At 32.4% G+C, this 27,258-nt stretch overlaps 2 protein-coding genes across 2 annotated transcripts; one reads left to right on the top strand and one right to left on the bottom strand.

Annotated features, from left to right (window-relative positions):
- The first annotated feature begins 596 nt into the window (after positions 1-596).
- On the top strand, positions 597-2,426 carry LOC100267565 (oxoglutarate-dependent flavonoid 7-O-demethylase 1). Its single transcript, XM_059740433.1, has 4 exons — positions 597-845; positions 1,142-1,389; positions 1,478-1,802; positions 2,160-2,426. The coding sequence occupies exons 1-4, from the start codon at positions 597-599 to the stop codon at positions 2,424-2,426; spliced, it is 1,089 nt and encodes a 362-aa protein (XP_059596416.1).
- Positions 2,427-6,675: 4,249 nt separating this feature from the next.
- Positions 6,676-8,869, bottom strand: LOC100245262 (oxoglutarate-dependent flavonoid 7-O-demethylase 1). The gene is made up of 4 exons (XM_002270000.4): positions 8,621-8,869; positions 8,027-8,274; positions 7,619-7,943; positions 6,676-7,129 (listed from the first exon to the last, which is right to left on the bottom strand). Exons 1-4 carry the CDS (start codon positions 8,867-8,869, stop codon positions 6,872-6,874), a joined length of 1,080 nt encoding a protein of 359 aa, XP_002270036.1. The 3' UTR covers positions 6,676-6,871.
- Between the last annotated feature and the right edge of the window lie 18,389 nt (positions 8,870-27,258).

Below are 27,258 nucleotides of genomic sequence, written 5' to 3'. Positions count from 1 at the left end.
CACATTGTTTACTTCTTGAAACATGGGCATTGCATTTGTCATAAGGGCATCTAAGAAAAGCTCCAAGAAGAGCTGTCACTTAACGTGGTTTACAGTCAAGGAAAAAAAAATTCTTGAGCACCGAACCATCTTCATGGATCGTAGATGGGCAGAAACAATGAGCTGGAATGTTGGTTTGAATAGAAAATAATTAATACCATCTTTGTGGAGTATCTTTTTTTATAGTAAGTACGAACTTAAATTCTTAAAGATTGTTTAAAATTTGAGAGAATAATTTTTTTTTTATGTTTAAAATTTTTTAAAAGATATGACATTTTTAAGGCAAGTTTAAAAAGCTTTTGTATTTCTATTTTTAATTGGAAGTACTAAATATATACATTCAAACAACACCTTATACTTCTAGAAATATTCTGGGGTGCTGGCTTACCAGTTGTAACGTGAATAACAATGGTTTGACACGGTTCAGTTGTTGCTTGTGCTGCCCCCTTTTTTTTTTTTTCCTTTTTCTTTTTCGTCTTCCTCAAGTATATTTGCATTATAAATACCCACCTCCAGATGGTTCAATTGGTCACTGAAATTAGGCCAATTAATTAGCAATGGCATCGACACAATCTTCAAGCTTTCGTGCTGCTCCTATTCAAAGTATTCAGGAGCTCATCAAAGAGCCCATCCCTGCAGTCCCACAGCCATTTATCCTGGATGATCCTCAGCCTCCAATTCTCTCAGCCAACACTCCCCTGCCACTACTCCCCACCATTGACATGAAACATTTAATTATGAGTGAAACCGCAGGTTCTGAGCTGGAGAAGTTGCACTCAACATGCAAAGAATGGGGTTTCTTTCAGGTTTCTCTCAACATCCATAATCTCTAATCATTTTTTCTGTATTGCACTTGAACTTTAGGGGCTGTTTTGTTGTGTCCAGGCAAATGAAGAGGACCATGTGAGGCGACTGACAAAATTACTCAGAAATGAATGATTTGGCTCATATTATATCCCTTGCAATTTTGTATAAAGTAGACCCTTGTAATCCGTTTGCTACTTGCATGACATATATATAGATATTAAACCAAAACCAATATGAAAAAAAATAATAACAAATAACAATACAGAAACTAACATGTGTGTTCATGGATGCATAGTTGGTGAACCATGGAGTCAACTCTTCACTTGTGGAGAAACTGAAATCGGAGATCGGAGAATTTTACAAACTTCCCTTGGAAGAGAGAATGAAATACAAGATGAGGCCCGGTGATGTTGAAGGGTACGGGCATCTTCCAATCCGGTCAGAAGATCAAAAACTTGACTGGGCTGATAGGTTTTATATGATAACCAACCCTATACATACAAGGAAGCCGTATCTATTACCAGAACTCCCTTCATCGCTAAGGTTCTCTCTCATCATCATCTTCTTCGTCTTCTTCTTCTTCTTCTTCTTCTTCTTATAGCTTTATACATGTTTTCTTCTTTAACTGCAGGGATAGCTTGGAATGTTACTTAGCGGAGCTGCAGAAACTAGCGATGATGCTTCTAGGATTTATGGCCAAAGCTCTAAAGTTGGAGAAAGGAGAGATGGAAGAGTTGTTTGAGGATGGGATGCAATCAGTGAGGATGAGTTACTATCCTCCATGCCCACAACCAGAGCTGGTTATGGGGCTTACGCCTCACTCTGATGCAACCGGCATCACCATCCTTCTCCAAATTAATGGAGTGGATGGTCTCCAAATTAAAAAGGATGGGGTTTGGATTCCTGTGAGCTTCCTTCCAGATGCTCTTGTTGTGAATGTAGGAGACGTTCTCGAGGTTTCCCCACAGACTCCTTTCTCTCTTTCAAAATAAAATAAAATAAAATAAAATAGAAAATGCTAAATGGAATCCGCTCTATATTTTCGAAACCCTAGCTACCATTTTCAAACTTAAATCTTTTGTGTTTTAATTAAATATCATTTGCAGCCCCACGCTTCATGGTTTTATGCACTAGTGGAGCTGTCACTTTGAGATTACAGGCACTGGCATGTGTTTCTCTTTAATATTCATTCAAACCTAAAGTACAATACAGGGGTAGAAAAAGAATAGAACACACACAACACCGAATAATGACTAGTACTTGAGGAAAAATGCCCCCTTTTTTACCAACTGCCGTGTCTTCCTATTTTGCAGATTCTGAGCAACGGGGTATACACCAGCATAGAGCACCGGGCAACAGTAAATGCGGCAAAAGAGAGGATCTCCATTGCCATGTTCTTCAATCCCAAATTCTCAGCTCAGATTAAACCTGCACCCAGCCTGATAAATCCTCAAAATCCGCCACTGTTCAAACAAGTAGGCATGGAAAAATACTTCAAAGATTTCTTCTCCCGTAAGCTGGATGGAAAATTGTATCTAGAGCATATGAAGATCAAAAATGAGGAAGATTACAGTACCTGAAGTCTGACTACATGTATATGTTTATGTTTAATTATGGTATGCTCTGGTTGGCAATTGCATGGATCCTAGAAAGATTATAGCTTTGAGATCGGTAGTACTATTACTATCTTATTACGTACACTTGTCAAACAATTTCTGTAAAATAAGGATTCCCTGTAGCGAGTTGTTGTAATATTGTAATATTGTAATAAAAAATAATTGTGAGTATATATAGAGACTAGCCATGAGAGATAAAAATGAAATATTTGGTTAAAATGATGAAATAATCCCCAAATAAAATTTTTAATAATTTTCATGTTTTTTTTATTTATAGAAAAGTAACTTATTTTTTACACAAATGTCATTTTCTATTTCAACTTTTACATGCAGATTTTAAGAGAAATATTTTATTCACAACAAAATAATGATGACATTTTTAACCAAATAATGCCAAAAAATGGTGAGAGATTAAATTTAAAAAATTGAGTTTTGAGAGGCCCTTTTAATCAAATAAGCCAATAAAATATATATGAAAATAAATATCATAAACAAAAGATATATGATGCCCTCGGGGTTAGTTTAGAATCTTAAGATTAACAAAAAAAATGTTTTTCAAGTTAGGGTTTCATCTACACTAATTAAGGTGATTATTATGCATTGAAAAATAAGTTAATGTTAATTAATGTAACTCGATGTTGATATCTTAGAAATATTTGAGGGTGGTGAAAAAACACCTTTTTTTTTTTTTTTTTTCTCAATAGCTAATTGCAAATGATTGGTAATTAATTTTGCATTAAAAAAAAAACATTATTTGCCACAAAAAATTTTAGACCATTTCCCAAATAAATTTTTGTTAATGGACCTAACCGAAGAAACCTTCATTTATGACTATTTCATAATATTTTCCTATTTGTAATAGTGCCCACAAAAGGTTTGGGTCCACCCTTTGTTTTACTCAGATTAATCAATTATATTTCTTAATAAAGGGATTAGTAAATGGGATTAGGGAGAAAGTAGTTCATATTTGTCGGATGATGCAAAATGGACCACTTGCTGATTTGCATCACTAAAAACAAAATCCAAGATGTCTAGGGGGAATGATTTTCAAACACGCTTATTTCAAAACTTGACTAATACTAACTTGACTAATACTGACTCAAACTTGACTAGTCCAAAGTGGACAAGAAGTGAAATAAACCTACCCTTTTCATACCAATTAAGCACTTTTACACTTGTTTCTTTCTTGTGTCAAGCAGAAAGGTGGTGTTATAAATTTTTCTAAAAACAGGTCCTTTGACTATATATAGCTTTATAAAAAGAGTGTTTGAAAATATTTACAAAACTAATGCCGTATCTTTCAAAAATATCCTTTTGTATTTCTCTTATTTTATGCCTAGTCTTATTTTCCTCTATCAAACTCTTTTTTCTAATACCACATATGCGTAAGTTTAATTAAATAAAGGATAAGTAGATCGTGTTATATGAATTAACCAACACATTTATAAATAGACATTTTTCTTTTATGGTTAATTAGGTATAATAAGGGGAGTCGATTCTAGAGGTGATTCTTATTTCAACCTATCATGATTATTTTATTTTATTTTGTTCTCTATCCAAAAGGAAAAAAAAATTCTATGTGGGACAAGTTTGGAGCAAATGAACATGAGAATTTTTTCATACCTATTACACCCTCTATGTTTTTCAAATTTCATTTTTTAAAATTTAAATTATATTTTAAACAAATCTAACTTATAAATAAAATATAATTTATAATTTATAAATGAATTTCCTTTTTTATATTAAAAATAGGAAAATGAAAAAAATACTTAAATTAAATTATTTTTATTTAATTATAAAAATAATTAAATAAATCAAGTGTACACAATATAATACACAATTGACTAGATGAAAAATACATTTAATGGTGAAATCAAGTTTAAGATGTAATATTTACCTTTATCATCAAACAATATATGATATCAAATCATAACGAGATTTATTTCAACATCTATACATTTGCATCTATCAGGAGCGCTCTTTCTCCACTAGCATCAGACATTTAAAGAACAATTTAGTCCAACTTCTCACCAACTAGATCAATGTATTTGCCTTCCTTGAACATCTATTCAAACAAGTTGCTATAAAATATAACCTTACAGAGCTTTTATTAAAAGTCCAAACAAGTCTCTTTTTAATCATGTGATGAAAATGGGTTAAAAAAATTTGACAAAATGGTTAAAAATATCTGGTTTATCTTGACCTGCTGGTAAATAATGAGTAACCTTATTTAAGTGCTTGTAAATAATGGGTCTAACTGAACAAATGGTAGCCAAATTGACATAATTTGTTAAGAACATAAAAAACCTTTAAGACAAACTTCCATCTAACATCCATTCAAACAAGCTGTTCTGAATTATATGCCTATAAACCTTTATTAAGATCGTTTTTATCATCAAGTGATGAAAATGGGATGAGAATAAGACAAAATGGTCCAGAATCTGGCTTACCTTGACCTGCTGGTTTGGACTCAAAAAATAGCAATTGTTAAATATAATGTCCTTATAATAATTGATCAAATGATAACTAATTAATTGGCATAAATCTGTTAAGAATTACAAGAAATTAATCAATCATTTTATGAATCTCCTTATGTTTAGTTTCCTAAAATTCTAAGGAAAAGAAAAATAATATAAAAATAATAATTTTTTCATATTCAAGTTAGTATTAAAATATAATTAAACTATTTAATTTTTAAATAAAAGAAGGAAAGTAAGTAAAATATTTTTGAAGACTAAGCAAGAAAGAAATAGTTTATTAATTTTAAATTATTAACTATTGCTATTTTTGTTTTTGGTTTCCTTTTTCTTCTATTTTTCTTATTTATTTTTTCCCTGATATTTTTTCTTAAACATTTCCAAAATCAAACAAGGGCTAGCTTTTATTATCATGATAAATCGTGTCAATGCATCAAGGGGGACCAAATGACCATCATGGATAAAGTCAGCTAACCTAACTAGGGGTTAGAGTTTATATATATGGACATATGATAAAAGAAAGTAATGACTTTAGTTGGGTTAAAGAGTTATTTTGGATTGAATGCCACTTCTCCCTTATTTTCTCATGATTTTCTTATTTTATGTTTATATGCACAGCAAGGGCACCAAATGTTAGGTCTAGCATAAAGCCAACTAGCCTAATTAAGATTTATAATTAAAGGGTTCGGAGTTTATGTGACATGACACAAATTTTTTACCATTCTCCAAAAAAAATAAAATAAATAAATAAATAAATAAAAGGTTAGTGTTGATTATTTTCATATCCAGGATTAGCTTAACTTATTTGGAAATATTCATAAAAATAATTATCAAAAACAATCTTTGAAAGTAGAATCTATTTGGGACAAGTCATATTATGCATAAAACTACTTAACCTAATTAAGATAGAGAATTAAAGGGTTACGTATATGACAAGTGTTTCTCAATAGCTTCAATCAACCTAAACAATTTTTTGAATTGAATGTCACTCACTTATCTTATTTAATTCTTATCTTCTCACATTTTTCTTATTTTGGATGTGACAAATATCATATCTTATCTTTTGTGAATTGACTATTGTTTTTATTTTGGAATGATCCTTAAATAACAAATGGAATAATATGTCCCAAGTTTACTAATAACTTGTTACAAGAATAATCTAAATGTTCTTACTTTCATAAAAGGAAAAAAGAAAAAAAAATGATCATATATATTTATTGGAAAAATAAATAAATAACAAATAATTTTCATTAATAGAATAATTATTATTTTAATAAAGTTTTGGTTGCAATACCGATGTGTATATTTTTTATAGTTATCAAAAAAGTTCTATTAATTAAGTGGTATTATGATTATATTTTTAGGTCTGTATTTTAATTTTATTTATTTATATTGTATATATTAATTTAATTTATTTATATATTTATTTAATGATATAAATCTCATCGTTTAGATATTTTGTTTGGTGTGCTAGATATTTTGTTTGGTGGGCCACCACCACCATATGTTAATATTTTCCTTTCATTAATTCTTTATTTTTATCATGAAAAGTATTGATTTGATGTGATAAAGAGTAATCCTTAATTTTCAACCTTTTACATTCAATATTTGTCATTTACCAACTAAAAAGGTAATAAAAATAATCATAAACGCCCCTGCAAAATAATAGTAGAAACAAGCTTTTTTAATCATGACAAGTTTTTTCCCTCTTTGTATATTTATACAATACTATTTATGAATAACAAGGAAACAACATCACAACAACCCGCTACAGGGAATCTTTATTTTACAGAACTTATTCGATAAGTGTACGTAATGAGATAGGAACAGTACTACAAACCTCAAAGCTATAATATTTCTTGGATCCATGCAACTGCCAAACCATACCATACTTAAACATAACCATATGCATGTATCAGGACTTCAGGTACTTTATGCTTCCTCATTTTTTATCTTCATATGCTCTAAATATGATTTTCCATCCAGCTTACGGGAGAAGAAATCTTTGAAGTATTTTTCCATCCCTACTTGTTTGAACAGTGGCGGATTTTGAGGATTTATCAGACTGGCTGCAGGTTTAATCTGAGCTGAGGATTTGGGGTTGAAGAACATGGCAATGGAGATCCTCTCTTTTGCTGCATTTACTGTTGCCCGGTGCTCTATGCTAGTGTACACTCCGTTGCTCAGAATCTGCAAAATAGGACGCGGCAGTTGGTTAAAAAGGGGCATTTTTCCTTGAGTTCTACTTACTGTTTAGTGTTGTGTGTGCCTTTTATTTTCTTTCTTTTGTTTTTCTTTTTAGAAAACTTGAAGGAAAATGCAAGAAAGAGAAAATTGAGAGGGAAAATAGAAAATAGAAAATAGAAAAAATAAAAATTAAAGTCAATAAATTAATTTTATATATCACTTCAAATTTATTTCACTTATTTTAAATATTTAATATAAAGAATAAATAATTTAAAAAATATTTTAATTTTTAATTAATTTTAATTATATTTTATTTTCTTTTTGTTATTTGTAGAGTACAATCAAACACAGGAAAATTATTATCATCGACGGTGGAAGCTTATGTTCTAATAATTAAGTTTGAAAACCGTATATGGGGATTCCATTTAGCATGCATTTTCTAGTTTATTTTATTTTATTTTCTGAAAGAGAGAAAGGAGTCTGTGGGGAAACCTCAAGAATGTCTCCTACATTCACAACAAGTGCATCTGGAAGGAAGCTCACGGGAATCCAAACCCCATCCTTTTTAATTTGGAGACCATCCACTCCATTAATTTGGAGAAGGATGGTGATGCCGGTAGCATCAGAGTGAGGCGTAAGCCCCATAACCAGCTCTGGTTGTGGGCATGGAGGATAGTAGGTCATCCTCACTGATTGCATCCCATCATCAAACAACTCTTCCATCTCTCCTTTCTCCAACTTTAGAGCTTTGGCCATAAACCCTAGAAGCATCATCGCTAGTTTCTGCAGCTCCGCTAAGTAACATTCCAAGCTATCCCTGCAGTTAAAGAAGAAAACACATATATAGCTGAAAGAAGAAGAAGAAGAAGAATATGATGATGATGATGATGATGAGAGAACCTTAGTGCTGGAGGGAGCTCTGGCAATAGATACGGCTTCCTTGTATGTATAGGGTTGGTTGTCATATAAAACCTATCACCCCAGTCAAGTTTTTGATCTTCTGACCGGATCGGGGAAAGCCCATACCCTTCAACATCACCAGGCCTCATCTTGTATTTCATTCTCTCTTCCAAGGGAAGTTTGTAAAATTCTCCGATCTCCGATTTCAGTTTCTCCATGAATGAAGAGCTGACTCCATGGTTCACCAACTGCGCAATCATGAACACACATGTTAGTTTCTGTATATTGTTATTTATTATTATTTTTTTCATATTGGATTTACTTTAATATCTATATTTATGTCATGCAAATTGCAAATGGATTATAGGGATCTGTTTGCACGAACCCTAGGTCTACTTTATACAAATTTGTAATGGACATCATATATGCTAAATTATTAATTTCTGAATAATTTTGTCAGTCGCCCCACACATCGTCCTCTTCATTTGCCTGGACACATGGAAACCAGACTTCATGCACAACAAAACAGCCTAGCTTCTAAGAGTACAAGAACTTAAAGAAAAGTGATTAAAGATTATTGATTTTGAGAGAAACCTGAAAGAAACCCCATTCCTTGCAAGTTGAGTGCAACTTCTCCAGCTCAGAACCTGCCGTTTCACTCATAATTAAATGTTTCATGTCAATGGTGGGGAGTTGTGGCAAGGGAGTGCTGGCTGAGAGGATTGGAGGCTGCGGATCATCCAGGATAAAGGGCTGTGGGACTGCAGGGATGGGCTCTTTGATGAGCTCCTGAACACTTTGTACCGGAGCAGCACGAATGCTTGAAAACTGTGTTGATGCCATTGTTGATTGAGCAAATTTCAGTGACCTATTGAACCATCTTAAGGTGGGTATTTATAAAGCAAATATACTTAAGGGAGAGGGGAAAAAATAAAAATAAAATACATAAAACAAACAAACAAACAAAAACAAAAGCAACAACAACAATTGAATCGTGTCAAACCATTGTTATTCACATTATAACTTCTAGGTTACTCCAAAATATTTCGAGAAGCATAAGGTGTTGTTTGCGTATATTTACTACTTTCATCTGCTTTTAAAAATAAAATACAAGATTTTTATGAGATAATAACTTTCAAAATTTGTTAAATTTTTTTTTATTATTTAAAATTTTAAAAAATTTAGAAATAATTTGAAAAACAATAAATTTATACTTTCTATATAATAAAAAACAAAAATTCAGAAAATATATCCGTCAATGATGAACATGGTCCTTGTCGGAATGTAAGACCTGGTGCTCAAGAAATGTTTTTTTCCAAGTATGTAAAACATGTCAAGGAAGTGGGAGATCTTTCTCGAACTTTTCTTAAATGCTCTCATGAAATGCCATGCTCGTGTTTAGTTCTTGAGAAAAATAAACCATGTAGACAACTTTTCCGATATAGATTAAGTGATCACTCTTTCATCGAATTTGGCATTAATAGTATTGTTTACCAGGCTGACATGCTAATGGTTTTTATTTAGCAACATATATATCAGTGAATATCTGTTTTTTTTTTTGACAAATCAAAAGCAAATGGCAGACAAATCTCAACAAATGACATATCAAAAGCAAATGGCAGACAAATCTCAACAAATGACATACCAAAATTATAGGCAAACACATGCCAGCCGCATAATGGTGTGGACTAAAGCAAAATATTCATTCTATGGTTAAAAAATAAAACATATATAATAGTCAAATGACCTAATGTTTTATTTATTATGTTTCAAACTTTCTCAAATTTTTAATTGAAACATATTTCTTTTTGTAAAAAGATGATAATATAAAATATATGTTAAGTTTATTTATAATATTTGTAATTAGATTTCTTATAAAATAAGAAAAGTTAATATAAATATTTTAGGTCATAAAAGAAAAAAGTTAAGAGAGAGGACGACGATGAACAAGAGATATTTGATGGAACAAGATGACTCATCAAAATATAGATATGAGGAAAAATAAGACATACATGGTGGAATAAAATGGTTCATAGTTCAAGATTGAAATATAAAGAGTCAAAAAATATCGGATGTTTTGGGATCCAATACTCGTATTTGGATTCATCTTTATAATATTTTTTATTACATAATGAAATGATATTTTTCATCCATGAAAATAGACATGCTTGGTCAAATTGGGCTAAAACTTTATGTACCTTTATATATGATTTATTTTATTTTTGTGTAATTCCGTTAATGTTCATGTTTCAACTAGTACAACAAATTAGCGGTCAGTCAAGTCAAGACCAAAATTGCTATTACAAATCAAAATGATTTTTAATTATAACATCATAAACAATAAAATAAATTAAAAAATCTTTTTTTTCTCTCATAATTACCCCTTGAAGGGGTCTTGGTTACATGATGGATGCATGATTATATAAAATATTTGTTAAGTTTATTCATAATTGTAATTAAAATTTTTATAGAATAAGAAAAGTTAAATAGAAATATTTTTATAAATATTTTAGGTCATGAAAGGAAAAAATTATAACTGAGGACGGGGATGAACAAGAGACACTTGATGGAACAAGATGACTCATCAAGATATAGATACAAGGAAAAATAAGAAACACATGGTGGAATAAAATGGTTCATAATTCAAGGTTGAAATATAAAGAGTGAGAAAATATTGGATGTTTGAGAATCTAATACTTTTATTTGGATTCATCTTTATAATATATTTTTTTAATTACATATTGAAATGATATTTTTCATCCATGAAAATAGACGTGATTGATCAAACTAGGTTAAAACTTTATGTATCTTTATATGTAATTTATTTTATTTTTGTGTTATTCCTTTAATGTTTACGTTTCAACTAGTACAATAAATTAGCGGTCAGTCAAGTCAATACCAAAATTGTTGTTACAAATCAAAATGATTTTTAATTATAAACCACAAAATAAAATAAAAAATCATTTTTTTTCCTCTCATAATTACCCCTTGAAGGGGTCTTGGTTACATGATGGACGGATGTCGTATTCTCCTATTTAAGTCTTAGTTGAGGCATGGATTTTCTAAGCTTCTTCCCATATAATAAATGTGCGGAATTTACAAATTTATTGCCAGACCAAGTGGCAGGTTTTTGACTAAAAAAAAAAAAAAATGAATCATGTGTGTTCCTGAAACAATGTCATATCGTCATCTGTGATGCCAAGTTTAGAGGTTGGCGCTAGATGGATGGCTAATTTGGAAGGTCCTATAATAAAATCCTAGGTTAAATGATCCAGGCCGCAATTTTTAACCATTGGAAACAAGGTGGAAGTCAAAAGACAAAAGGAACCAAAATGGTGTGGCAATAGAATGAAGGCGCGTAGTACAAATCAAAATAAAGAATTTTATTGGAGTGGCCAGGATAAGAATCCGGAAATGAATTAAAAATGAAATTTGATGGATTTGAAGTATTTACTCATAGAACCCAATGAAATGTACATATTTGTTATAAGAGTTTATCTCATCTAAACTTTTTGAGATTTTTATTAAGAGTCCATTTAATAATGATTTTAAAAAATACTTCTAACATTTTTAACACTTCAAAATTTTTATTATTCATATGTTAAAAAATTAAAAATATTTTTTAAAATTACTATCAAATAGATTTTAAATATTTTTATCTTTTATTAGTTTAGAAGTTCATCTAATACCTTTCATTATTTTCTTTTGATACTTTTACTTACCTCTCCGCCTTCACTTATTATTTTTACTTAATCATTTTCCATCTTACTCGAAATATTTATTTATTTATTTATTTTTATTATTATTATAACTTTTTTTTTTTTTGTTTTCTCCATGTTGTATCTCCTATCAATATGTTAAGAACTTTTAAGATACTTCCCTATTTTTGTTTTAACCAAAGTTGAAGTTGCAATTCCCAATTCCCTGTTTGAAACATACATACATTAAAGTCCATAAAAACGAAAGGATTTTGATGAGTTTCAAAATCGACATCATCAAACATAAAATATGTGAAACCCATGTTTATGGGTTTCCAAGAGTTTTCTAAATCCCAATACTTCATCTACACTAATTAAGATGATTATTATGCATTGAAAAACAAGTTAATGTTAATTAAAGTAATTTGATTTTGATTAAAATTAATTTATAAATTAATTTAAAATATGTATTTTGGAAATATTTGAGAGTGACATTAATCATGATTCTGTTAATAAGTAGAGGGTACATTAACAGCCATCAATAACCATATTATATTTTTATCAAAACCTCCAGAAAGATCAGTTTAATATCCCAAAATTATAAGTGCAATGTTACCTATGAGAAGGTTCCTACAATTTACTCTAAATAAAAAATAGTGTCTTATATGACACACTTATCCATGCACGTTTTGTTCATCCAGCATCAATTTTTAGGATAATAATAATAATAAATAAATAAATATATGAGTTTTATTAAATGATGGATGCTCATACCACACGTATATAAGTTTGATTAAATGTGGGATAAATAGATGATTTATCGTTTTATATATCCTTTATATGAACCTTCTCAACGTATGTATGTATAGATGTTTCTCCTCCAAAATTAATTAGAGATGATAGTGAAAGCGAGTTTTGAAAGTCACTATTATACCGACTTATCTTAATTATTTACTTTTATTTTCATCTTTGTCCAAATAAAAATTTTTAGATGGAGAAAATTTAGAGCAAAAGATTAGGGGGATTTTCCACACCCACTTCACCCTTTATTTTTTAATTATTATTTTTTTAAATTTAAATTATATTAAAGTTAAATATAACTTATAAATAAAATATAATTTATAAATAAATAAGTTTTATTTATTTGTATTAAAAATAGAATAATAAGAAATTGAATTAAATTAAATTATTTTTTATTTAAATATATTTATAATTAATATCGATGGAATGAGGTAAGATAACACGTAAACCCAACTTGAGTTTGAAAAAAAAAATCAAATTCACTCTTAACCCATTTATAATTATCTTAAATTAGTCATCTTAAAGACAAGAGGGACAACTAAATACTCAGAAAAATCCATCTTTCTTCTCTCTCTCCCTCTCTCTCTCTCTCTCTCTACATAGACATTGGTTCGTTTCGACATATATTCAAGTGAACTTTTATCATATACAACCCTTCAATCCTTTTCTAAAGTCCAAACAAGCCCATTTTCAATCACGTGAGGAAAAAGAGAGTGAAATATCACCCAAAAAAAAATTAATATTTGAAAATCTGGGTTCCTTGACTAATCAGGAGTTGGACAAAGAAAGCAAGCTTAAGTGTCTTTGAGAGATGAATTTGTTGGTGACCAAATGCCATCCGGAGTAATATAATTAATTAGAATCTGATGGAAAAATACAAATTAGTAACAAGTCGGTCAGTTTAGGAACCTCCTTTGATTTTTATATCATAGAAATGGAGTGGTCCAGTGAGCTTCCTAGTCAAGTCAATGCACCCATCGTGGATGTACCGGCAAAACCAAATTAAGATAAGCTCAAAATTCATGTCAACATGACACTTGTGATAGGGAAATTAATGGTTATCATTTCCGGCTCAATATTTTTGGATGGACTAAGGTGACTAGTTGCGTCCATTTCACCAAATTATCACGTTTTTATTACAAGGACAAAAATATAGAGATATATTTGTAGGGACCCCTCCTCGATGACACGTGGCGCGCACCTCTACTCGGATCGACCCTGGCCGTACCCCCCCAAGAGGACATGTGGCACACACCTCTATCCAAGTCCCCCAGGGAGGAGCACATGGCACTCGCAAGCATCATGCTCGGACGACAATATATCTTATCCAGACATATTATCCAGATCATTGACTGTAGTAAGCAAGCTTTGCTGAGTCATCCCCGACAGCTTGCCAGAGCTCACGTTCCACCGCCTGCAGAACGAAAGGATAGGAGCGATGGCAAGTCGCCTCCCACGATCTCTGACAGCCGCCTGTAGGGTGATGATGGTCCTGCCACCACCTTGAGAACATCATGATGAGCCAAAAAGTCTTCCCACCATTAAAGAGGGAGGCAGAGCTTCTGACACTATATAAAAGGGCCTTCACACAAGGAGAAAGGTAAGCTTGCTATCCTTGAGAAAGACCGACAACTTAATCTCTAGAGTCATGGCTAACAAAACCATCGGATGATGTGTCCGGACATCTTGTCTTGTCCGGACATCTTTTGCAGGGACAACTAAGTCAGAACTCAATCTTGGTTGAAAGTGTGCGTCCACTTAGCAGCAACATGGATCCTTGGGACGCAAGACATCAACAATATTCATGATATATCGTGGATATATCACATATGAAAGAAAATTGATATGATATATAGATAAGATATATCAACTAATGAAAATATCGATAAACAATGGTAATATATCAACCATATATCGATAATCACGCATATAATGGTGATACAAGCAAAAAATCAGACCTAGACAAAAAAAAAAAATTATTGAAATTTTAGTGATATATCATATATATCGAAAATATATCATTAATAAAATAAAATTATTATAAATAAATTAATTTTAATTATCTTATAATCTATTTTGTATACTAATAAAATATAAGACAAATATAAAATCATAAATAAAATTATCAATATTTTTAAATAAAAATCATATAATTAGTACATTTACAATAATTTAGTTTCAAAATTAATGATTTAATTTTATTTTAATATTCAAGTATAATAATAGTATATTAAAAATAAATTAACTTAATACATTTTTAAATTAGTATAATATTGAATTTAAATTAATATATTTTTACAATTAATTAATATGTTTTCAATATATGTAAGTAAATTAACTTATTATAGTAATATATTTGAATTATATAATTAGTATATTTGTGATAATTTAACTTTATAATAAATGTACATCTACAAAATTCACATTTTTTATTGACCAACATGATATAATTAAATTTAATATTACAATTCGTATTATATATATATATATATATATATATCAATTTATTTAATAAAACAACTTTAAATATTTTTAAAAGTTTTTTATTAATTATATTTCGATGAATTTGATATTTTTGTACGTAATTATTTATTATTACTTAAAACAATATTGAATGATGGTACCTGTAAGTCCCTAAATCAATCGAACGAGAGAATTTAGATTCATTTTTACAGCTGGTTCGCTTTCAAGAGGACGCTAATTTCCGTGATTCGACTGAACCTAGACCTGCGTATGAGATTAATGCCTACAAGTTGTGCTAGTCTGATTGAAAACTTTTAAATAACAATATTATCCTCACAATCCTTTTGGTGGATTTCCAATCTGGAACCTGTCATCATTGATGACGCTTTATTATTTAAGTGAATTTTAAACATGTCCCTTGGAGGATGGCCGGTCTTAGTCAGGAATTCATATAAAATATATCTATTTTTAATTAGTCAAACCTCATAGTCTTTTTTTATGCATAAAGTAGAAAATTCATGCCTTGAGTAACACGGAAGTAGAAGAAAACGTCATCCACCATCCACTATGCAATTAAGACCTGTTCAAGCGATGTGCCGTATATATCACTTTTAATGAAACGTAACTTCCCTTGACTGCCATATATTCTTCCTTTTCTTTCAAACCATAGATTTAATATCTTTCTTTAGCTCACGTGGCTATGTCCCTGAGGAGTACTTCCATCAAACCCTCACCTTTCATATGGTTGATACGTAATTTTAGGAAGCTGTTATATACTATCTTTCATTTCCTTTTCATTTGTCAAAAAGAAATGCCCATTAATCTCCATCTTGACAACTAAAATTATTGTAATATGTGGTTTATATTGAGTGAGACATGTTTAAAAAAAAAAAAAAAAAAAAAAAAAAAGGGACAAATGTTGGAGCGACGATATTTGTTATTTAAGTTTGTATTTTTATTGTTGAAAGTGAAAGATAGATTAGGGGGTATAGGGGGCATTGCCCCCATGATACAATTCAATGGAATTTTTGAAATTTTCATTATCCGATGGTTAGTATAAATACCCATTTATGTAATCCTAATTTGATAGATAGTGAAAGTCTTCTTTCTTATTTCCGTGGACGTAAACAATCTATCGAACCACGTTAAATCTATATTTTTTTTTTCCGTTTTCTCTAATTTTCACCATAAATCATTGCACAAAAATCAACAAAAATTATTATTTATGCACCTCCCCATGAACATGTATTTATTTGCAAAGCTGTTATATGTTTTCTTAGTGCATGATTTGTCCCAAGAGCCTATACTGGTTATTGTGCATTAGCAACTCTCATTGTATATTTAGATTTCAAAATTAAAGGGAACCAAAAGTAGTAATTAGCCCTAAATAAAATTAGTATTTTGTTTGCATGGTTAATTTGTTGTTGGAAATGAAATATTATAACTACTTTGCAAATTTACTGCACGCATTTGTAGAGAAAGAGTTAGGCTGTGTTTGAAAGGTGTTTTCAATGTTAGGTTGTTTGTCCATGTGTGGGTTGGACTCATAAATGGGCTTTAGCCCAATTTCTTTTTTTAAAAAAAATTAGGGAAGTGCATGATATAGAGAAAGAGAAGCCAAGACAGTGGGAGAGAAAAATAGGGTTTGTGTGAAACTTGTGCAAGACGATTAGGTAGTGAAACGATATTGGTTTGAGCTCAAATTTGATGTGGTGAATCCATGTGATGAGTTTCTCACTTTTATTGGGCTTGATTCTCCATTTGATCTCTCGATGGTGTTCGCCCAAAATACCCACTTAATGACATCTACACTTTGCTATTGATGTAATTTTGAGATATCCATCTTTATTGATGATGAAGATTATTGTTAGTCGAGAATGATGTATTTCTTGATGATTGCGAGCCTCTAGTCTTATCTAGAGAGAAACTTTGTAAACCCATTGTTTTCACATGGTGGAAGTCGACAACGTACTATGACCCTATCGTTTTTCTTTCATATTAAAGGGTTTTCCATGTAAAAATCCATATCTTTTTTGTGTTTGTATTATTTCTTGTTATTGTGTTGCTTTTGGTTGGCATATTTTGTGATATTGGTTTTGCTTAAATTTATTTTAATCACACAAAGAGGAAAAAGATTTCAGTTGCTAGGTACTATTATAAGTAGTTTTCCAAACAAGTGGTATTAGAGCTAGGTTGGCTAGAATTGTGTGTTGAAATGGAGTAGCAAAATTCATTTGGGATGATAAAATTAATGTCAATTATTCTATTTGGAAATGGAAAATGTGGGATCTGTTGTATTGTAAAGATTTGTTTAAGCTTGTTAAAGGCATGACAAAACCAAAAGGAATGAGTGATGATGATGGGGAAATATTGCATACGAAGGTTGTTGCTACAGTCAAATACTGGGTTGATCACAATATTTTTCATCATATTTTTAAAGAAACCAAAGTTGATGTTTATGATGAGTAACAAACACTCTTACTTCTCAGCTCCTTGCCTAATAGTTAGGATACTTTGGTGGTTCCATTAAGCAATTCAGCTCTAGATGGGAAGCACACCATGGAGATGGTTAAGGACATGCAATTTGCTCAATGAAGAAACCAGAAGAAAGAAAAAGGGTGAATCTTCTTCTGAGCTATCAGTCACCTAATCACTCTCCTAGCATACAAGACTCACACAACTATCATCACAGACAATGACAACATCACCTTCTGCGGCTATTGTGTATTAGTTTAGTTTTCATTTTTCTTCCATTCATTTTGTTCCCTTTTCTAGATCCTGCACTCTTTCTTCAGGTGACCTAGCTTGTCGCAGTGATAACATGTCATATTTTTTATATACTTTGGTTTTCCTCTAGATGTATCTTTTCTGCCATGTCCTTGAGGATTTCTGCTTTTACTCCTTCCATGTCTTTTCATTATTTTCTGAAACAAGTAAACTTACGTTTTTTGTGTGATTGAAAATTTTGAATAATTAATAATTATCAACCTAATTAAAAATTTCTTAAAAAAACAAAAAATTGGTACTTCTATGCTAATTGAAAAACAAAATTCTTACATTTGGAACTATATGAAATCCTTAGTTGTGATTTTGTTTGGCCCTTTTTAAAACTTTGTGACTATAACTTCATTTTCTTGCTGTGACATATCATAATTGTGCCTTTAAATTCATTTAGACTTAAGAAATCTTTAAGTATATCTTCTCTAGATTGAGGTCATACCTTTAGCACTATGATCGATCATCTATTTTAAGGGAGAGACTATTTAGGATCCTAGGGCCAAATTCATGTCTATTACTTGATTGAGTCTTGTCAATTACTTGATTTACTATTATTTTGCTAACAAATAGAGTGATTAAACAAATAACTTCAATTAAAATTCTTCCTATCTATTTATTATGTATTTAATCATATCATCTTAATTCTTTATCAAAATTTAGTATCAAAGTAAAGAAAGGATTTAATATGTCAAATGCATCAATTTGGTTATTATGATTATTGTTTGGGAAATCTTCTTAATTTTAATGGAATATTATAAAATTATATTTTAGGTAAACCGCAAAAATCATGCCATTTTTTATTTTTTATTTTTATCATTTTAAGAACTCATATTTGGCATTGTTCATAAAATAAGTTCTTATTTGAAGTAAAAATAAATAAATAAATAAAAGAGCTACTTGGTCATGTAATAAATTCAATTAATCCTTAAACCAAGAGTGAGTCATTTTTACAACAATTTGAATTACCCCTTTGTGGAATAGGTTGTCTTATTATTGAAAGGTAACTTTTAATGATTAATAAGTATATCCTCCACATCAAACATACTAAAAACAATATGTATGAAAGAAAAACCCACCCATTGGCCTTGACTTGTATATTTTTGGTAGCAATCACTACCCATATTCTTTGCCAATCTCCTACCCAAATTCTCTCCCCCAATCCTCGTTGTAATTATACACATACAACTCACTCTTATCTCTTGTATACAAGTCACACATATTTCTTGTAACCTGTATGTAATTTAGTGAATGAAAAAGAAAATAACAGGCTCTCATTTTTCCTTCTTTTCTACAAACCTAACATGGTGTCAACGCCCTACTTGCTATAAGCAAGCTCTGTACTACATGTCCAACAACTTCCATTTTCCTTCTTCATTTTTTTCTCTATATTCACATATGTGAATCATAACTTATGAGTTTTCTTCATCTTCTGCAAATCTTGTAGTTCTCACAATCGGAAACAACCTCCCATTTCAACCAAACACCCTCATTCAAACTCATCAAAATGAATTATGCATCTTGGAGAGCTCAGTTCACTAATCTTCTCTTTGGATATGATCTGCTAGGTTTCCTTGATGGCACAACTCCTTATCCTCCCGAAACCATCCTGGTTCCACAACGTCGATTTCCAACCCCAAGTGCAAGTTATATAAATAAACAAAATTGCCTTGTTCTTCATGTCATTCTTGCATTAGTCACATTGGTTGTTGCCTCACTTATCTACTCTGCAACAACTTCTCCTGAAGCATAGTAGAAACTGGAGACCACTTTTGCAAACCGATCACATACTAGAATGCTCAATTTACATAATTTTCTTATGAAGACAACAAATTAAGCCATTGCTAAATACATGCAAACCATCAAAATCATTGTTGATGATCTTACTTTCATGGGCTATCCTCTCAGTGAAGATGAAATCATCCTCCATGTACTTAATAGGCTAGACAATGATTTTAAAGAAATTAGTGTTGCCATTCGAGCCAAAGACTCACTAGTGACATTTGAAGAATTTCATAACAAACTATAAGATCAAAAAACTCTTTTAAAGTAAGATGACACCAGCAAGGAAACTCCACCAATCACTGCTCAGTTTCATAAAAAAATTCTCTAATCATAAAGGAAATTGTGAAAAATCTGGTAGACATCCGAAGACAATTTCAACAAACAAAGGGTCAACCAATGATTTTGGCAACAAAATATCTTTGACAATCAGGGAAAAAGAACTATTCAAGGTAATCATATATTCTCCAATCAAGACAATCTCCATTCCCAACAGCATTTCAATTCCATAGCATTCTTGGTGTCCTAACAATGGTAACAATCAATGTCGAATTATCTGTCAACTATGTGACAAAGTTAGCCACAGTGCCAAGGTATGTCGTTCACAACCACCACCAAGCTTCTCACCTCAAGCTAATTACATGGCCAGTGATCAAGCTGGAGAGCATAGCACTTGGATAGTTGACTCAGGTGCCTCTCACAACATCATTTCTAATCTTCAAAATTTATCACTACACTTTGAATATGGTGGCAAGGAGAACATTATGATCGACAATGGTAATGACATTCCTATAACTCATGTCGGTTCTATTATATTGGATTCACCCACAACCATTTTCTCACTTGACAATGTTTTGTGTGCACCCTTGATTTAAATAAAAAAAAATCTTCTTTTTGTTTATCAATTCTATAATCAAAATAACATTTCTATTGAATTTTTTCTTGATTTCTTTATTGTGAAGGATTTTAGTCATATCATCTCTTACTTTGGGATATACCTATTAGGCTTTGTGGAGCCTAGTTTTGTTTGATCCGGTTTGACGACCCGACCCAAATAATATTGCATGGCTTTTTAATGGGAGATTTATTGAGGCCTATTGGGCCCGTTTAGCCCATTGTGGAACCACCTTTTGTAATTAGGGTTTTTTAGTGTGGTGTGGTTACCATGTTATATATAGAAAGAAAATATTGTAGCCGCTGATGTAATACTCTGTATTCTTCCCTGATAATAGTGATATCCCTGCAACTCTGTGGACGTAGGCAAATTGCCGAACGATGTAAATAATGTCTTGTGCGTGTGATTGTTTTTCTTTGGCGTGTGTTTTTTCTCTATTTTTGTTTCTCTTAGGTTGGGAATTTGGTTTAATTCCCTACAACTGGTATCAAAGCCTAGGGTTAGGTTTGAGTGGGACCAATGGCAAAGGAAGCAGGAAAGACGTCTATAATAGAAAAGTTCGATGGCACAGACTTTGCGTATTGGAGAATGTAGATTGAAGATTATCTCTATGGGAGGAAATTGCATCTGCCTCTTTTGGGGACAAAACCTGAGAGTATGAAGGTTGAGGAATGGGCGTTTCTTGACAAACAGGTTCTAGAAGTTATTAGGTTAACTTTGTCTAGGTCTGTTGCACACAATGTTGTAAAGGAGAAGACCACAGCAGATCTAATGAAAGCTTTGTCCGGTATGTATGAAAAACTGTCCGCAAACAATAAGGTGCATCTGATGAAGAAATTGTTAAATTTGAAGATGGTAGAGAATGCATCAATAGCACAACATCTGAATGAATTTAATACAATCACAAATCAATTGTCGTCTATAGAAATTGATTTTGATGATGAGATTCGTGCTCTAATCGTCTTAGCTTCTTTGCCAAACAGTTGGGAAGCAATGATGATGGTAGTAAGCAATTCTACAGGAAAGGAAAAGCTCAAGTACAATGATATACGAGATTTAATTCTGGCTGAGGAGATTCGCCGAAGATATGCAGGCGAAACCTCAGGATCTAGTTTTGCCCTAAACCTTGAGACAAGAGGTAGAGGTAATGACAGAAATTCAAACCAGGGTAGATCAAAATCTAGAAATTCTAATCGAAACATAAGCAAATCTAGATCAAGCCAACAAGTACAATGCTGGAACTGTGGGAAAACAGGTCACTTTAAAAGGCAATGCAAAAATCCTAAGAAGAAGAATGAAGATGATTCTGCTAATATTGTAACAGAAGAGGTACATGATGCATTATTTCTTGCAGTAGACAGTCCACTTGATGATTGGGTTTTGGATTCAGGAACTTCGTTTCATACCACTCCACATCAAGAAATCATATAGAATTATGCTGCATGTGATTTTGGTAAGGTGTATTTGGTTGATGGTTCAGCCTTAGATGTTGTGGGTCTAGGAGACGTTCAAATATCGTTGCCTAATGAGTTTGTTTGGTTACTGGAGAAGGTTTGACATATTCCTGAGTTGAGGAGGAATCTGATTTCTGTTGGACAACTTGATGATGAAGGACATGCAATACTATTTGTTGGTGGTACTTGGAAGGTTACAAAGAGAGCTAGGGCATTGGCTCATGAAAAGAAGACCGGTACTCTGTATATGACCTCATGTCCAAGAGACACAATTGCAGTTACTGATACAAGCCTATGACACCGCAGACTTGGTCACATAAGTGAGAAAAGGATGAAGATATTGTTGTCAAAAGGAAAACTACCAGAATTGAAGTCCATTGATTTTGACATGTGTGAAAGTTGCATCTTAGGAAAACAAAAAAAAACGAGCTTCTTGAAAACTGGCAGGACATTGAAGACTGAAAAATTGGAACTAGTACACACTGATTTGTGGGGGCCTTCTTCGGTTGCATCCCTTGGAGGTTCAAGGTACTACATCATTTTTATTGATGACTCAAGCAGAAAGGTATGGATTTATTTTTTGAAAACTAAATTTGATGTATTTGAAACTTTTAAGAAGTAGAAGGCCATGGTTGAGACAGAAACAGGTTTGAAAGTAAAATGTTTGAGGTCAGATAATGGAGGAGAGTACATAGATAGACGGTTCAGTGAGTATTGTGCTGCACAGGGAATTAGGATGGAGAAGACTATTCCTGGGACACCACAACAGAATGGTGTGGCTGAGCGCATGAACAGAACTCTCAATGAGCGTGCTAGAAGTATGAGGTTGCATGTTGGACTACCAAAAACTTTTTGGGCTGATGCCGTTAGCACTACAGCTTACCTGATAAATCGAGGACCATCAGTTCCCATGGAGTTCAGACTTCCTGAGGAGGTTTGGAGTGATAAAAATGTGAAGTTTTCACATTTAAAAGTTTTTGGTTGTGTTTCTTATGTTCATATTGATTCTAATGCTCGTAGTAAACTTGATGCAAAGTCAAAAATATGTTTTTTCATTGGCTATGGTGATGAGAAATTTGGCTATAGGTTTTGGGATGAACAAAATAGGAAAATCATCAGAAGTAGAAATGTGATATTTAATGAACAGGTTATGTACAAGGACAGGTCAACTATAGTGTCAGATATTACAGAGATGGATAAAAAGAAATATGAGTTTGTCAACTTAGATGAATTGACTAAAAGTACTGTCCAAAAATGGAGTGAAGAAGATAAGGAGAATGTAAATTCACAGGTAGATCTGAGTACACCTGTAGCTGAAGTTCGCAGATCTTCTAGGAACATTAGACCTCCGCAACGTTATTCACCTGTTTTAAATTATCTCTTGTTGACTGATGGTGGTGAGCCAGAGTGTTATGATGAAGCCTTGCAAGATGAGAATTCAAGCAAGTGAGAGTTAGCCATGAAGGATGAGATGGATTCCTTGTTGGGGAATCAAATATGGGAACTAATTGAATTGCCAATAGGAAAGAAGGCTTTGCACAACAAGTGAGTATACAGAATAAAGAATGAGCATGATGGTAGCAAACGTTACAAGGCCAGATTAGTTGTTAAAGGGTTCTAGCAGAAGGAGGGCATTGACTACACAAAGATATTTTCTCCAGTTGTGAAGATGTCAACAATCAGACTTGTACTAGGAATGGTGGTTGCAGAAAACTTACATCTTGAGCAGTTAGATGTGAAGACAACATTCCTTTATGGTGACTTGGAGGAAGACCTTTACATGATTCAGCCAGAAGGGTTCATTGTTCAGAGACAAGAGAATCTAGTTTGCAAACTGAGAAAAAGATTGTATGACCTTAAACAAGCTCCTAGATAGTGGTACAAGAAGTTTGACAGTTTTATGCATAGAATTGGGTTCAAGAGATGTGAAACTGATCACTGTTGTTATATTAAGTCTTTTGACAATTCTTACATCATATTACTATTGTATGTGGATGATATGCTTATTATAGGGTCTGACATTGAGAAAATTAATAATCTGAAGAAACAATTGTCCAAATAGTTTGCAATGAAGGATTTGGGAGCTGCAAATCAAATCCTTGGTATGAGAATCATTAGGGACAAGGCTAATGGTACATTGAAGCTTTCATAGTCAGAGTATGTGAAGAAAGTTCTCAGCAGGTTCAACATGAATGAAGTTAAACCAGTGAGCACACCCTTGGGTAGTCATTTCAAACTAAGCAAAGAACAGTCACCGAAAACAGAAGAAGAAAGGGACCATATAAACAAGGTACCCTATGCCTCAGCTATTGGCAGCTTGATGTATGCTATGGTGTGTACAAGGCTAGACATTGCGCATGCAGTGGGAGTTGTGAGCAGATTCATGAGTAGGCCTGGAAAGCAGCATTGGGAGGCAGTCAAGTGGATTCTAAGATACCTGAAGGGTTCATTAGATACATGTCTTTGCTTCACAAGTGCAAGTTTGAAACTACAGGGTTATGTAGATGTTGATTTTGCTGGTGATATTGATAGTAGAAAGAGTACTATTGGGTTGTTTTTACTCTAGGTGGTACAACTATATCATGGGCTTCAAATCTATAGAAGATTGTTACTTTGTCTACTATAGAAGCTGAGTATGTCGTAGCAATTGAAGCTGGAAAGGAGATGATTTGGCTACATGGTTTCTTAGATGAATTGGGTAAGAAACAGGAGATGGGCATTCTACACAGTGACAGTCAAAATGCAATTTTTCTTGCCAAAAATTTGACTTTTCATTCAAAGTCGAAGCATATACAAACAAAATACCACTTTATCCGTTATCTTGTTGAAGATAAACTGGTAATACTTGAGAAGATTTGTGGATCTAAGAACCCGGCAGACATGTCGACTAAGGGTAGGGTGTCACTATTGAGAAGTTAAAGTTGTGCGCAGCTTCAATTGATCTTCTAGCTTGAGGACAAGAGGATGAGTTGCATGGATGAGGGATTGTTTCTTGGAGGATAGCGTTTTGATATTGGTAATTGAACTAGTCTCCAAGTGGTAGATTTGTTGGGCTTTGTGGAGCCTAGTTTTGTTTGATCCGGTTTGACGACCCAACCCGAATAATATTGCATGGCTTTTTAATGAGAGATTTATTAAGGCCTCTTGGGCCCGTTTAGCCCATTGTGGAACCACCTTTTGTAATTAGGGTTTTTTAGTGTGGTGTGGTTGTCGTGTTATATATAGAGAGAAAATATTGTAGTCGTTGATGTGGTACTCTGTATTCTTCTCTGATAATAGTGATATCCCTGCAACTCCGTGGACGTAGGCAAATTGCCAAACCACGTAAATACTGTCTTGTGCATGTGATTGTTTTTCTTTGGCGTGTGTTTTTTCTCTATTTTTGTTTCTCACAGGTTAGGATAGAGATGTGAGGAAGAACGGGAGGTATTCTATGGAGCGAGAGGGCTCGTAATAGAGTATGGATACAAGGAGTGGGGAAACATGGGATATTTCGGGAACCCAATAGTTGTATCTAGTTTTGTCATCTGTAATATTTTCTATTGTATTGTGGAATCATTCTCTCTTATCCGTGGACGTAGGCATGGTTGGCCGAACCACATTAAAACCTCGCGTACCATATGTATGATTGTTTTATCTTTATGTTCTTGAACTAACATTGTTAGCATCAAAGCTTTCGCTATCAATACAATACCTTCGTTTTGCTTCCAACAGTGCTTTAATCACATAATAAATGTGTTTCTCATCACTTTTTTCATTTTGAAACAAAACAACACTAACCGCCTGCTTGGAGATTGTCGAGTAGATAATCTCACCAGGTTGCGGGGTCAATAGGATTAGGGGATGTGCCAAATGTTCTTTAAGTTTCTTGAAGGCATGGGTGCATTCTTGGTCCCAAATTATGTTTTTCTTCTTCTTTAATAAGGTGAAGATAGGATTACACCAATCTGTTAAGTGAGAAATAAAAAGAGACAAAGCTACCAACTTGTTTGCTAGCTCTTGCACCTTTTTTTGGGTGGTTGGCATGTTCATGTTTTGTATGGCTAGAATTTGATCAGGGTTAGCTTCAATGCCCCTTTTAATGACAAGATGCCCTAAGAATTTTCCATTGGTCTCATTGAATGTGCATTTGGTTGAATTTAACTTGATCTCGAATTTACGCAATGTGGTGAACACCTCTATCAAATGTTGGGGATGTTAGTCTGCTTTTTTACTTTTAACCGACAAATCATCCACATAAACCTCAACATGTTTCCCTAACTGCTCCTCAAAGACACAAGTCATCATTCACTGGAAAGTAGCCCCAATGTTTTTTAATTCGAAGGGCATTACTTTGTAGCAATACATTCCTTGTGTAGTAATGAAAGTCGTTTTTTCCCTGATGTCAAGGTGCATAGGGATTTGGTTATAATCACTCTAGGCATCTAAAAAGGACAACACTTCATGTTGATGTCTATGTATCAGTGCTTTTGTAGATGTATATATTGATAATTGAACCACGTTATAACCTCATGTACTTTTACATTGAAGTTTTTGTTATTACAATAAATGGTATCAAAGCTTGATTGAAGATTTTTGGATGAACAAAGAAAATAAAACACAAAAAAAGGGATTATAAAAAGGAATTTTAGTTGAAGGTAAAGCCAATTGTTTTTTCATAGGCAATATGATACAAGAAGGGGATTTTAGCATGTAACAAGATTGTGGTATACAAAGAAAATTGTGACACATAGGGAGAGTGTGACACACTAGGACATTGTGGTATGGAGTAAGAATTTGATTTAAACAAGTTTCTTGAAAGTAGTGTATCATAGAGAGCTAGAAGGTTGACTTATTGAAATATAATTTAAGATGGAAATTGTTAGAAAGTACTCAAATTACTAATTAAAATGTATTTCTTTTTGTAAAAAAATATTATATAGAATATTTTCTAAGTTCATATGTCATTGCAATTAGATTCCTTATATAATAAGAAAAGTTATTAAAAATATCTTTATAAATATATACATCATGATGAGAACAACTTATGAAATTAAGATTGACTTGTGAAGACTATATGTAATGGATAGAAGAGTAAAAGACACTTGATGAAGCTCATTAGTGTTCTTACATTAACATATTTGCATTAAAGCTTTCACTAGTACAATAAATTAATCATCCATCAAAGCTAACCTCCAAACTTGGCAAAGTAAAATAAACAAGATATGATATCATTTGTGTTTGCAACATGATAACTATAGGCTGGTTTATCTTAATCACCACACACACATGATTCACTATTTAGTCAAAGCCTGCCACATGGTTTGGCAATAAATTTGTAAGTTCTTCACGTTTATATACTGAAGAAGCTTAGACAATTCATGT

This window comes from Vitis vinifera, chromosome 10, assembly GCF_030704535.1.
Source record: "Vitis vinifera cultivar Pinot Noir 40024 chromosome 10, ASM3070453v1".
NCBI classification, from domain to species: Eukaryota; Viridiplantae; Streptophyta; class Magnoliopsida; order Vitales; family Vitaceae; genus Vitis; species Vitis vinifera.
This window is presented reverse-complemented; position numbering and strand designations above follow the sequence as displayed.

Bases quoted from the DNA above. Each gene is read 5' to 3' on its own strand.
- LOC100267565 (XM_059740433.1), top strand. From the start codon at position 597: ATGGCATCGACACAATCTTCAAGCTTTCGTGCTGCTCCTATTCAAAGT. The intron at 846-1,141 runs GTTTCTCTCAAC...ATGGATGCATAG, and splicing joins AAGAATGGGGTTTCTTTCAG to TTGGTGAACCATGGAGTCAA. The intron at 1,803-2,159 runs GTTTCCCCACAG...CCTATTTTGCAG, and splicing joins ATGTAGGAGACGTTCTCGAG to ATTCTGAGCAACGGGGTATA.
- LOC100245262 (XM_002270000.4), bottom strand. From the start codon at position 8,869: ATGGCATCAACACAGTTTTCAAGCATTCGTGCTGCTCCGGTACAAAGT. The intron at 8,275-8,620 runs GTTTCTCTCAAA...ATGATTGCGCAG, and splicing joins AGGAATGGGGTTTCTTTCAG to TTGGTGAACCATGGAGTCAG. The intron at 7,130-7,618 runs GTTTCCCCACAG...CCTATTTTGCAG, and splicing joins ATGTAGGAGACATTCTTGAG to ATTCTGAGCAACGGAGTGTA.